The 14595-nt window shown below is 39.4% G+C and overlaps 1 protein-coding gene across 16 annotated transcripts in view; it reads right to left on the reverse strand.

Moving 5' to 3' along the window:
• Nucleotides 1-14595, reverse strand: part of SORBS2 (sorbin and SH3 domain containing 2) — a 184609-nt gene that overhangs the window by 77694 nt on the left and 92320 nt on the right. For 15 of the 16 annotated variants that reach the window (XM_037055213.1, XM_037055195.1, XM_037055196.1 and 12 more), the window contains 2 exons: nt 8219-8268; nt 3271-3363 (listed from right to left, as the gene is read on the reverse strand). In XM_037055213.1, coding sequence (XP_036911108.1) covers nt 3271-3363; nt 8219-8228 — 103 coding nt within the window. In that variant the 5' untranslated portion in view covers nt 8229-8268. The remainder of the gene's footprint in view (nt 1-3270; nt 3364-8218; nt 8269-14595) is intronic. The other variant, XM_037055203.1, reaches the window with a different exon arrangement.

Raw genomic sequence — 14595 nt, forward strand, 5'->3', positions numbered from 1 at the left:
GCGGGTGTGGCGAGCAGCAGGGGACAGGCTGGACCCTTGCCAGGTGAAGAGAAGTTGGGTTTGACAAAAATACTCAGCAGGTAAATGACTTGGCAGGCACATGGGGAAAGTGGTTTTGTCCACTATCTTGAATATTATTTATGATCCTTCACTGTGAAAACACAGTAAGAATTCTAGCGATCAGAGCTCACCCTACATTTCTAGTGTTCTTCAGTAGATGGCTGTTGCTTGCCCGAACAACTCAGAATGGGCAAATGGGGCAGATTTATGGTTCCCTGGCTTTTATTTTGCATGTGAATGTGAATATGGTCTTTGAGGATTAGGAACTATCACCTCCTCTTGCTGGTAAAGGGCGCACCCCCTTGTGTCTAGCCAGAAGAGGGGTGAGGACCCCTGTTGGAGGGTCTTTCCAGGCTCATTTGGGGCTCAGGGTCGGGGACTGGACTGGAGACCCTCAGAGGTCCTTTCCGACTGTATGATTCCAACATCTGAATTCCTTTGAACTGCTGTGCTCTGTCAGACATTGTAAACTATGCTTGAATTGATGATGACTTTAATTCGTATAGCTCCTTCCTTTAGAGCAGGGGTGTCCAGCCTTTTGGCCTCTCTGGGTCACACTGGAAGAAGAAGAGTTGTCTTGGACCACACATTAAATACATTGTGACATGTAATGACAAAAAGAAATCTCAAAGTGTTTTAAGTAAATTTATGATTTTGTGTTGGGCTGCCTTCACAGCTATCCTGGGCTGCATGGGGCCTACGGGCTACAGGCTGGACACCCTTGCTTTAGGGGGTTCATTACTTTGTAAGAATTCATTTAAACAGATTAATTAAATTTAAGTCAACTAACTGAATGCCTCCAGTGTTTCTAAGTACTGTGGTAAGCCTTTTTATTCACTTTGCTCATTTACTCTCAATTTAATTTTGTCAAATCTTTGGGAGTCTAGGAAGCAACTAAGTTCTCAGAGAGGAAGGAACATGACAAATTCTATTTTTTGGGAAAGGAAACTTGAGTTACAGGCAGACGAATTCCCCTACGGGTGTGACATGCGCAGGTGGCATTTCCTGGTCCAGCCGCCCGGTCACCGTGGCATGCCAGCCGGATCAGCATGTCACATTCTGCCAGGTGGTTTTGGTAAAAGAAACATACTTTGGAAAGGCTTACTGTGTCTCTGTACTCGTTTTGGTTCTAGCTTAGATTTAGAACATCAGGGTGTGTACGGATTATCCAGTGGGACTGCCTCTTGCAAGAGGAAAGAGAAAGACTGGTTTAGGGGACAAAGATTGATGAGAGGTGAGAGAGGGAACCCTAAAACCTTCGGTGGTGGCAGTCCTTCACCTAAAGGCTCTGCTGTGTTAGCACTATCTAATGCAATACACATTTATCAGTCCCCGTTTGATTCACAAATAAGTTCTTACAAAGGATAGCAAATAATGTGAAGGGCATACAAAGAGGGTGGTTTCTTTCTTCAAAATGTAATGCAAAAGTTAAAAGGAATCATATCTATGTGTCTTAATACCAAGGAGACCTATTTTTAATGTAACAATGGAGTCCAAAATTCAGATGACTTCACTCTCCAGAATCTCATTCCTAATGACATAAAATTTAAAGTGGTCTTTAGCCACTACATACTTATTACTGAAGAAGATTTCTTATTCCTAAAGTACCAAATGTTTTCTATTGTCCTGATTCTGAAGCATTAAGTGTTCCACATTTAGTGATATGACATTGCTGATGATCCAGTGTGGGCGCTCCAAGATGGCTGTCTCTAATCCAATCACTGTTATTGTGGTTCCTTTGGTAAACAGGAGTTGGCGTTGCTGAATCAGTGCCACATTCTCCAGTGGGTGCGTCAGCCCGGGGTCCAGGTCTGGGCGACTTGGGCTAGAATTTTACTTGGTTGAAATGTCAGTGATATTCATGGTCCAGGCATTTTGATTATTTGATGGCTCTGGACTTTATTTATTTTCTTATTTCCCTTTATTCTCATTTCCCTCAGGTATTCCATGTAAACACATTTGCAGTTTCTCTAACATCATTTTATCCTCATATACACATGAGCAAACATGTACATTATATATATATATTTAAATCAAACTAAAATCGTACTACATACATTGCAATGAAACTAGTATTTTGAAATAACTTTGGGAACCACCTGGCCTGGTATTAAACTTGGACATTGAAATCCACTTGTGGATTGGAGGTGGTGGGCAGGGGTGGAAGCTTGTTTTTCCTCAAAGCCAGGTAGCTTAGGATCGAGGGCCTTGAAAACCAAGGACGCCTTGGGCATGTAACGAACTACTAAATGTACGTGTGCGCAAGACAGTGACGTGCACAGTGAGAGTTACAATTATTCAAACCCCCTCTGTGCCTTTTCCACTTCTCCCAAACTCCACAAATAGAAATAAAAACAAGGAATCAGGCAAATAATCAATTGACAATCAAACCAGTCAGTCAGTCACCAAAAGGGGTAGGTGTGTTTCTGGGTCTAGAGTCCCTGGGGTCGCCAGGCTCACTTTGACCTTCCACGGCAGCGTTCCCTCTCAGAGAGACTGTGTCTACAAGCACAGGCAAGTCCCGGCAGACATCATTATAGAGATACCCACCTGAGTGGACGCGGAAATAGCGCATCCCTGCTTACTCTCCAGAGTATATTTCTGCCTACGGTTGCACGTTCATCTTAATTGAGCCAACATGTTTAAAAATCTGTACTAGAAGGATCTTTGCTCGCTGGATTAAAGAAAGGCTTAAAGTCTCTTTCAAAACAAATAACCTACCATTCTGCTTGCAGCCTTTGGTGAAAACATGAATTACCAAACATTCAGTTTCCTACAAATCCCTCTTTCTGATGCCCTATGTCCCCACCCCTCAACACTTTTTAGCTCGAAAAAAAAACCACAACGGAAGCACCTATGAGTTAACTTGATGAAATATTAGATAACCTTAGTTCATAAGAGACAAAAACTGAAATAGTTATTAACACTTGCAGTTACTCAGCGCATTTTGGCAAGTGATGGGTGCTTTTAATTAGATTTTAAAAATGTTTTCTACAAGCTATCAGTTTCCTTTGGCTTTTTTTTTTTATTTTTAGAACAAACACAGAAGGGATAGGAGCTATTCTTGAGGACAAGAAAAATAAGAACTTGCTGAGACATTAACAAGGTATTTAGAGTCACTTTCTTCATCCAAACAAGATAATTCTGGAAGGAGAGAAAGGTTAGATAAAGCCATTCAGTGTGACATTCGGTGAGTTAGTGATATTCTACCTGCAGCCAACAGGTTTGGAGAACTTTGAACTCTCTTCACAGATGTTAACGTAACAGACATGGCAGCACGTTTGCGAGCACACCCGCCGCTATCTGGAAGCAAAAAAATGACATAGCAGAGGCCACAGCAAAGGAAAAAGCACATGCAACGTCATGCATTTCAAGTGGAATGTGCCAGACGCCCATGAGAAGCATGAACGATCCGAGTTAGCAACCATGGAATCCATCTGCAAATTTTACAACTGCCCCAGACTAGAGCAAACCAAACCAGACCAAAGCAAAAAGCAGCGGTCTGTTTTCGAAATAAATGCCAATGCCTTAGTAAAAAAAAACTAGATTTACTTAACATTTTATGCTTCTTCTTTAATGAAACACAAGTATAAAACTCAGCTTTGTTTATACTATTTAAATGGAACTATTAAATTTATAAGCGGTGTAACTAGCTTTTAGAGTTACGGAGAACCTCTACCTCCCGGTTGAGAGCCATAGTATAATATACTTTCATATTCACCATTTAGGTTTACTGTATTTTAGCCATTGTAATTTCTGAAGATAGTTTTTAAGTACCTCTTGAAGTAAATGTTATTAAAATGATATAAGCATAATATAGTTGATATATAAGATTCATAAAGGAACACAGCATTTTGGAAACTGTATGTCTTCCCACATTGTTATTAGTTGTGGAAATATTTAGCCTAATTGAAATCAAATATAACATTGATATATATATATATATATATATATATATATATATATATATACATACACATACAGTACTGAAGTGATCATTTAAAAATTAATTTGTTTATACTTTTCAACATGTATATGAGATTCTGTATATTTACATGTATGCAAATCACAGCATGAAGCAAAGTAAGTGAAAATGTACCATTATAATGTGGTATAGATTTAGAGTTACAAGACTTGTACAATTGGAAGGTTAATGTTCTATTTACGAACAGATTCCAATTCCATTCCCACATTCCTTTGTATATGGAATGTGCAATAAATAGTTTTTCTCATTCTCCTTGGACCAAAATAAACTTTAATTATTTTCGAAAGTTATAACAAGACAGCCAAATAATATAACCACCAATATGATAACATAATTATTGTATATTGCCACATGCTGTTCTAATTTTCTTTCTTTCTTTTTTATATTTTTTATTTTTCAATTACAGTTGACATAAATATATTAGTTTCGTGAGTATAATACAGTGATTAGATATTTATATTTTTCTTTATTTCTTAAGGAACAGTATCCACTTTGTATTGGACATGAGGGAACTTAGGACTGCTGAGAAGTATGATTCAATTAATTTTTGATAAAATCACAAGCAGTAAGGTCAGTAGACCTTAAAATTGGTAGAACTGTTCTCATGTCAAACTATAACTTCTTAAACATGTTTAAAATAATAATTTTCTAACACAGATAATAATTAAAACAGAAAAATGACTTGCAACAACAAAAGAGAATAAGTCAAATCAAGACTAGAATTCAAGACCAAACACAGACAGACACAGAATGGTGGAAACATACAACCAAAGAGGCTTTAAGAAAGGCACCCATAGGATCTAGCAAGCTCTGCAAACAGAAGAAAGCTACGAGCAATGAGTGTTTCTGATCGAATGGAGGCAAGGCCACTATTCACTCTGCAGTGTACGGCAGCCACGATGGTCTCTGCGATGGTTGTGTGGTCAAGGGTGTTGAAAGTGTACACTGAAGGCTCTGGAAGAGATTTTATTTTTCAGTTCTGTTTGAGTCTGAGCATCCAAAAAGCAGTGGGTTAGATGGAAAGGGAGGATTTCAAGGTGAGGAGGTCCCGGTCACTGGTGAAACCCACGGCTCCCAAACTGCGTTCAGGTGTCCCAGGCAACCCCAGTTGATGCCTGAGGGTTTGGAGGGAGATTTTACACTTTTGTGGAAAACTCAGGGATGTCTATCAGGTACTGCAGGAACTACTAGCCTGAGGTGGTTCCCAGTTTCAACAGAGTAAAGACTGAGCCGTCTTTCTTTAGATGATACCATATCTTGGAGAGGTTGGGTTTTTGGTGGCGGCTGCGACAGAAGGCGGTGCACTGTACAAGTAGTTTAGGGCCCGTAAATGAGGGCAGCGATGGGTAATCTAACCCCAAGGGCTGCGGCGCTCTGCAGTGCCCAATAAGCACACACATTCCATGGGTACATAAAGAATAAAATAAAATGGTTATTTTTTTCAATTTAAGTATGTTATTTTTCCAGATTGCTTCTAAGTTGATATTATGTTCTTAATAAGAACGTAAGTACTTATTAAGTTGTTTGCACCTAGCCACTTAGTAAATGCCACTGTTAGATAGTTCTTTTGGCTTGAGAGTACGGGACACATGGCTGAGACATCTTGGCACTGTAATCCAAGAGCGTGTGGGGCTCCTGGGTGAGATCATTTCTGCATTCTAAGTAACTCTGAGACCTGGGCAAAATAAATGGAGGATCTGTCTTCACGAACAGTTTCATGAAGAGCTTAATTTGACAAGTTGAGGCATTTGTGAAATTGCTGGAACAGAGAAATCTATTATATTCCGTTTCTACTTACGTGTGTGTGTTGATACTTGCTGTGATTTCCCGAACACATTTTTAAGATCTCAGAATGAGGATGGGGTCTTGCATACTTTTGGTCATTCTGGACAATCCTAATGCTACTCCCACCCTCACACTATTGATGACCAGCAGGGCTATGGTCATGGCTGACTTGCACCCACTTCCTCCCAAGACTCTTGGAAGCCACTTCCATGGCCAAAAATGCTCATGTGGGCCCATCACCTACTATGAATTATTTCATGTCTTTCTCTCTTTCTGCTCTTCTACGGCTAAGATTTGCTAAGATTAGAGAATAATGGTTCACAAATTCTTAGAGTGGAAATATGCCATGTTTTATACATACAGGGTCTGACAGAAATAATGCCTAATGAGTGTGGCTGATAGGGTAATAAAATAGGTGTAATAGTTTCTAGTTTCAAGTTGAACATTTCACCTAAAATATCATGTGGTGTGCTTGAGTGTGATATTGTCATGTTGTAGAATTACATGCTTATGATTTTGTAATTAAAAAAAAGCATTATTTGTGCTGGACCCTGTGTTTTTATACATATTTCAGACCCTTTGGTATGAAAAATAAATACATTTCCTTTGGCTCATTTATTATGTATTTGACCAAAAACCTGCTGCTTTGCTTTAAGATAATTTTTTTAAACCTTGGTGATGGACATATAGATATTTTAACAGTAATATATATATCTTTAATGATTGGCAGGTAGATAATGAAGACTAACTTTATTTGTTAGCTATTTAAGTACTTACTCATTTTTACTTTGTTCTGTATACAGCAACAACACTTCCTACACTTTCCTACCACAGTGTTCACATGTTTTTAAAAGAGGTATGTTTTTAAGCAGCACCGTAGTGTTAGTTTGATATTTTAAACTGAGAGCTCATCATTTCTTACCGGTTTTATATGTGTAAGTTTAAATATCATGTTTTACATGCATACGTATGGATAGTTTCACCCATATAAACAAAATAACTGTGCATATTAGCATTCTATGTAGAGTTCCACCCATTGTTTTTAAATGAGAGGAAGCTTAGGGTGTAATGTCCATGCTACCATAGCAGTAACTCAGCTCAAGTACCCCAGAGACATAAACAAATGTATGAATTTCTATTTGCCTACTTTTCCATTAGGAATTGAATTCTACGACTAGGAAGATTAATTATTGAATGCATTGTACTTGAATATGGTATAATCACATACTGTACCTCTGTTATAATAGGGTTATAATAAATAGGAAAATAAGCACTGTACAAAGTGAAGGATATTAGAAAATTATGTCTTAAGACAACTTAAGCCTGTGAGAAGATGTCTCAGAGCAATTATGCAAACTCTGTGACTTCCCGTAGTTATTACTAGCTGTGGAAACACAACTTCCTCATGAGGACGGACGTTTCACATGACTTATCCTAATTCAGCTTTGGGCTGCCTATTCTGTTCACTTTCTTCAATCTCCTTTATCTAATATTATTTCTTCTCTCATTTTCCATGTCCAGTTCCCACACCTCTGATTGTCCAAATGCCTTTACATTTCTGGGGTTATAATTTCTCTTCATTTCTGGGTCTTCCTTGAGTATTTTGACTGTCTCCAGTATCCTATCTTACCTGTTGCTCTACGCATCTATGGTGGACTACATCCTTAGGGACCAGCTAGCCTAGAGTCCAGAGGTCAGTCAGAGCAGGTTTCTGCTGAGAGCAGCCACAGAATCAGGGGCAGTGGGGCACGGGTCTCCACCTGGTCTAGGGATTAAATACTGGTTCTCAGGGCTGCTAATCCTCCCGTGAGGCACTTTGACAACAAGATGCAGCAAAGTTTCTAGTGATTTCTTATAGACAGACACCGAGTTAAGAGGCATCATGTTGTTCAACTAATTGAAGATACTGCTCTCACATCCAAAAATGTTAATGCTATGACTTCAGGTGTAGTGTGCCTATGGATCAAGTTGATTTCATCTGAATCTTTGGCAGTAGCTGCTGACTGTCAGCCTAAAGAGTTGATAGCATGGAAAACTAAATATTTTCTGCTAGAGCAACTTGCCTCTGAATTTAGCCTACTCTAAGAGGGATTTCAAATGTATGCGTGCATATGACATCCTCCCTCTTCCTAGGGTATGTGGGGAAAAGTTTCACGATGGGACTCACAGAAAAAGGGAGTAAGAACAGATAGAGCCATAAATTCTACTTCTGATTTCTAAAAGGTCAAAGCACAAAGACAAAGAATTGAGAGATGAATTTTCACTACCCATCCAATCAGAAACTCAGTGTTACAGTTAGGGCATCAGAGTGTGAAACTAATGATTTAGGGCCACGATGACGTTCAGAGAGCAAGGCTGGAAAGTTGGAAACTAACAGAGAGGGCATACCTGTATTCATTTTGACCTTGGAGGGTTTGTTATTAAAGTCTTCAGTTTTCCTGTAGGGAAAAAATGATGTATTAATTTGTTCACTAGCACGTGGAACAAAACAGCATGAAAGTAGGGTTGGTTTTTGTTTCGCTTTGGGTGTACCTGTGAGTTAACATCACATTATCATTAGTCTTATTTAAATCAGCATTTAATAAGTTGAGCAGAATTTATAATTCCATTGAAGTTGAACTTCAGTTATTATTGGTCCTATGATCATAACCATGAACTTCAGTTTTTATTTAATGGTGACCTTTAACATGAAAATGGAGAGATATTCTCATTTTTAAAAATTCAGTTTCTTTTATAAACATTTATACTACCAGGTTTTGGTTTTTAAGCCTGAAAAGAACATTAGTTGTTAAGTGTGTTTTTTCAGAAATTGAAAATATACCTAGGAAATCATTACCATACATTATTCAATCTATTATGTTCAATTTATTACTGGCTTAATTTATTACCAGGGCATATTTAATGTATTTTATATATATTTTGAACAAACAGTCAAGGAAGGTAAGATTCATCTATTTTGAAGATGCACACTGTCTTAGCCTGTTTTCAGAGTATCTGACGTATCCAACTCTGAGACCAAGGAGGAGGACATGCTCTCACAGGAAGCAGATCTTGGAAGAGCGTGAGCTCTCTGAGATGTTTAACCNTGTTTTTTCAGAAATTGAAAATATACCTAGGAAATCATTACCATACATTATTCAATCTATTATGTTCAATTTATTACTGGCTTAATTTATTACCAGGGCATATTTAATGTATTTTATATATATTTTGAACAAACAGTCAAGGAAGGTAAGATTCATCTATTTTGAAGATGCACACTGTCTTAGCCTGTTGTCAGATACTCTCGTTGGAGTATCTGACGTATCCAACTCTGAGACCAAGGAGGAGGACATGCTCTCACAGGAAGCAGATCTTGGAAGAGTGTGAGCTCTCTGAGATGTTTAACCCCAGCCACTTGCCTTCGCTCCTGGGCAGGGCCTACTGTCAGGTGCATAGGAACTTGCCCATCAGCACGCCGAGTCTGAATGCGCATGAGCACTCTCTCATCTGATAATCTTAAACATTGTTTAAACTTTCTGAACGAGTGGGGATAACAGTGAAATGAAATCATCTGTCATGATTTGTCAAGAAAGACTTCCAATAAATATGTTTTTCTTTAGTCTCTGTAAAGAGCACCAAGTGAACTTCCTGTTTTGTTTTTTTTTAAATCTCTGGCTGCCCGGGTTCTTGTCCTCTCCACCTTTCAGAATGTTTCTCCTGTCTTCATGTGTCTGGCCTATTCATCATTCATCATTTTCTTTCCATTTGGCCATTGAAGTTCACCTCTGATAGAAAGCTTGATTCTGTTCATGGCTACTCTGAAATTCTAATAATTTAATCAAAATATGAACACCTACGTACAATGATACCTATCTTTTCTTCCATTATCGGCGGGGGGGAGAAATGGTGAAATAGAATAACATGAAAAAATATTCTTAACTAACATGAGATATAATTCTGAACGAAGAGGAAAAGGATTTTCTTTTATGACTAGATTAAATTAACTAATACCTTGGTACTCAAGAAATGCGAGGGCAATGAACATATAAGAATGAATAAAATCACAATGTTGATATTCATCCCATTTGTTTTTTAGAGTTACAAACTGAGAATGCTGAAGACGATATTCTTGTTTCGTAGTGTTTTGGTATCGCCTGACTGTTCAGTGTCATATTGGACATTGAGCACCTAGTACTGTGATGTTACAGCAGATTTTACATAGGCCAACTGGCTTTAAAATATGATTGGGGGAAACTTTATCATGACAAATTTTATCTTTTATTTTGTAATGCATACAAATAAACAGGTGCACCCCCTCCTGCCTTTTATTTTCAGAACACATAGAATAATGTGACAGGTTGCTAAGAAACTCTGCTCGGCAGCCTTCATGCCACCTGTATCCAAGAGATGCCAACGCAGCCAGGGAAGGAGGCGGCGGTCCACGCAGGAGCCTTGAGAAAGCGCCGTCAAACTATTTATTTTAATCTCTCGGTAGCAAACCCCTCATATGTTAACCTTAAATGGACAAAACAAACGGAAAGGAAAAACCTCAGGGGATGCCTGTGACCAAGGCAGAGGCCACAGCTAAAACAAGAAGGCATAAACATTCTCCCGAAACTGAGGGCTGAAAGGACATTCCCCAAATTCTACTCATCCCCTCCCCCCCCCTTTTCAGGACACTTCATGTTTGAAACGGTTTTAAGGTTTCAAACTGAATGACAAAGAGAATGAGCTGGAACAATATTGAATAAGAAAAATACCAAACATGCTGTGAAGGTGAGGCTCTCAGGGTACAACATCTACTTGCAAAACAATGATAGTGCGTTTATAACCAAGTTGGAGAACGAATCATCAACATTGGTTGTTTGAATTCGCTGCACATATGTACCAAATGTCTCACACTCGAAAAGTAAAATAGGATTAGCGGGAACAAAGACCGGCGCCACAAATCCTTGAGCTTTCATCTTTAGAGCGATGGATCCTGTTACTTAGAAATATAATTTGTGGGGTTTTTAGACTTCACGTTGTTGTAGATGTCAAAATGTGAAATGACTAACTTCCTAATCAGGCAAGACATTTTCCAAGTTGTTGAAAGAAGAGCCACGGTAATTGAGCCCTGCAGAAGAACCCGAAACCAAAAAGCTTCTTGGGTGACTAATAAAAATGCATGATTCTATTTCCCATTATTTGTACTAAAGCCATTAGCAAATCCACAGCTGAGAACTCTCTTGAGACAATTTAAACTGAAGCGAGTCTAATCTCTTTTGTTCTGTTCTGAAAAAGTGCTTTTGATTATACTTATATAACAAGCCCAGATTATTCTGGAAAGCATCAAATTCCTAGAGTGTTTGCATGCTACCAGAAGAGACCGTATTTCAATTATGTCCTTAAATTGGAATTGAACCAGGGCCAAGACTGTGAAAACTGACAATAACACAATGCAGACTGCCTTGGACCTCAGCAGATAAACCCAGAACAAAAACTCTGCATTCGTGTCAAAATAACTGTCGACAGGGGTTGTGGAGCTGCATTTACTTAAATTCAGCCCTCGCCCGAGTTTTATGCAGAAGGAAACTTTGTAGGTATCCTACTTTGTGTGCGGCGGTGGATTGGCTTCTTGTTCGGGTCAGAGCAGCATCGTTCCCAATATGCATGTGGCTGAAGATGCATATCCCATCTGTGTTGGTTGATCATGGACGGGAACCCACATCAGTTTGTGTCTGCAGTTTTTTGGTTCTGCCGGAGTTTCTTTCTGTTAGCAGACACCCCATTTTCCTCTATGGATCGGAGCAGCCTGTGATTCTCAACATGTATTCAGCAGTAGACTGGCTAATGGAACTTCTGAACGAGGGCCCTAAGGTGTTTGATTGTTCTCGCGTAGGCACCAATGTGACTTGGTGCCCATAATCTTGTCATTCTGCTCGAATTCTTTTGATTTTCAGGCAGCTCCTTCTGAAGGGGCACAGAGGCAAATCCTTTCCTCAATTTCAGCCAAGAACTGTGTGTCATTTTATTTTTGTAGACTTGAATTTAGAAACACCAAGGGTATCTAAAAATCTATATAGGACTAAGTTTCAGCCTGGTTCATGTGAGAAGTTGCCCAAGAGGTTTTTCATGGAATAATGTTAATCCAATAATGGCTAGGGCTATTTTGAAATCAATCTATTCATAGCTCATACAGTGTTCAGAATAAGGGACACACCATCTAAATGGTAAGGAAACATTGAGGGATGTATGACTTTTTAGAGATGTATTTTAAATACAAGAAGTAAAAAACGATGCATATTAAGGTTATGCACCAGATTGAACCTGAATTTATTTAAAATGGGGTCATGTGAACCGCTCTTTCTGGACAAACTACCCTGAGTGGACAGTACATTTCTCTTTCTCTCTCTCTTTCTGACTATAGTAGGATTAGAAGTATTCATAAGTGCCCAGTGATTTCATTTTTAAATTATAGTTACATGACTTAGTTTAGGTTGATGGCTTTTATTTTTATTTATCTTTTTTATTACTATGTCAAAATTGCTCCTTTGAAATATGCACAGAAATACGCCCAGTGGTTTATTTTGTCCTTTAGAGTCCCTGAGTTTGGAAACCTAAGAACCCACCTCAACCCCTGCCATGATTGGTTACTCTTAATTTACAGCCAGTGTATGATGCCAACGCTGAGACGCCTCCACCCTGACTGGGGGTTACCAATCGTCACAGCCAACTGTGGGGGCCTCACCATGAGAACTTCAAACTCCTCCACCATGCCTGGGCTCGTGAGGCCTGAAGGTGGGGCCTTAGTATTCAGGAGCGAAATGATCCACAGCCTTTATGCGTGGATGCTGGGGTCTGAACATATTCCGCATCATTTGAAGATGCTGCTGAATATGGTGATTTCTTTAAAAAAAAACAGAAATCACCATAAATAGTGAAGACCCAAAGCACATGAGGCCATTGATTATTTTCACAAGAATATACAAAGTATTCTTTTTAAAAATACCAAATTTCTCAGTGCCTGAATAAATTTCCTGAAGAAGAGCATACGTTTTTCTAGGAAACTAGCAATTTTCCTTTTGAGTCGATAGAAATGCAAGCTAGTGAAAATACAGATTTTCCATAAAGCTTATACTGGTTAGAAGTAAGTGGTCATCACGTGGTAGGTAAATTTCTTTCTGACGCTGTTCCAAAGCCCCTGAGTCTGTGAATCACTCTCTTATTTAACTATATTTAAATCACAAATCACTCTCTTCTTTAACTAAGGAAGTCAGCGTGAAAGAATGCTGACGTCCTTATACATTAAATGGTCTTGAGATTTCTTGTCACTCTAGTACTTTCCTTTGGTACCCTTCATTTTTATATTGTCATACTTAGGATGATGATAGGTTACACCTAAATATGTACAAACACACCTTTTCAAAGACAAAGTCTTCTGTGTAACCCGACAGTACAGTACTAGAAAAATTCCACTGGCTTCTATTACGTACATCAACACCCAAATGGATCCCTAATGAAAATAAATCGGACACCGAACGGAGGTCTGGTGGGGCAGGCGCATCATCAGAGACGTGTGAGGAACCGGAATGCAGGGACCTGCGCTATAGGCGAACTGCATAGCGCTGGAAGGAGAGGCCTTACAGTCGGGCAGACTTGCGTTCCAACCTCACTTCTGCCATACCCAGCCAGCGAAGTGCCCGACACCAGTGTCACTGTCATCTTCCTCAGCGGGAGCAGCAGCAGCAGGATCCAGGCTATCCCCTCCCCGCTGCACCAAGCCATCTCCAATCCAGCAAATGCACGGGACATTATTTTATGGGTTTATTAGGTAAATTTGTGTATCTTTCCCCATCTTCTAATTTCCCTGCCCCCAACTTGGCAACATAATGGGATCAAAAGGGCATCCTGCTTTCCAGGCGGTTTTCTTGCTTTTGTAACAGAGCCTTCCTTGGGCCGAGGCTCCCCCTTCCGATGTTGCAGGGAACGGAGAAGACGGACTAAAGAAATAACTGAATCAAACACTCCCCTCCTAGCCCAGCTAAGTCACTGCTACTGAATCTAAAGGACTGTGACACTTAAAGGTTGTGACAATTAGTCTTTTAAAAACGCTTTCATTACCTTTGGCAGCTTATAACTCAAGGTGATAGCCAGAGGAAAGAGATGTCTATAAACTGTCACGTAAAGAATCGTGAGACAAATCGCAGAGTGATGACCTCCTGCTACCAGCCGTTCCTGTTTAGTTTGCTAAGTGAAACTTCTTCCTCTCTTTGCACCATCCTGCAGAGGACCATTCATTTCAACTTGGAGCAGCATTATCTCTGATCATTCAAAAGAACCATTTACTTCTTCCTTCCTAATTTGGAAGAAGTAAAACTGTCTCTATTTGCAGATGACCTAATATTGTGTATAGTACTCCCTAAGACTCCATCAAAGAACTGTTAAAACTCATACATTCAGTAAAGTTGCAGCATACAACATATGGAAAAATCAGTTGCCTTTCTATATACAAATAATGAAGTATCAGAAAGAGAAATGAAGAGAATAGTCCCACTTACAATTGCATCAAAAATACGTAGGACTAAGTTTAGCCAAGGAGGCAGAAGGACTGTGGCAAAATTCTTCCTGCCGTCTCTATGTCCCAGGTGGGAAAGTGTGAGAGGGGATCACAGATGAATGAAAAGTTTTCAGGAGTGCCTTTTGCTGGCTGTGTGTCTTCAACACTTTTATTTTGGGGGAAAAAAGGGTGGCGTGCTTATCAACTCTACAGAAGGCACGCATACTAGAGAGGAAGAGGTAAT

The sequence above is a fragment of the Sturnira hondurensis genome, unplaced genomic scaffold, assembly GCF_014824575.4.
Source record: "Sturnira hondurensis isolate 20B ecotype Veracruz unplaced genomic scaffold, ASM1482457v3 Scaffold0008640, whole genome shotgun sequence".
Lineage (NCBI taxonomy): Eukaryota > Metazoa > Chordata > Mammalia > Chiroptera > Phyllostomidae > Sturnira > Sturnira hondurensis.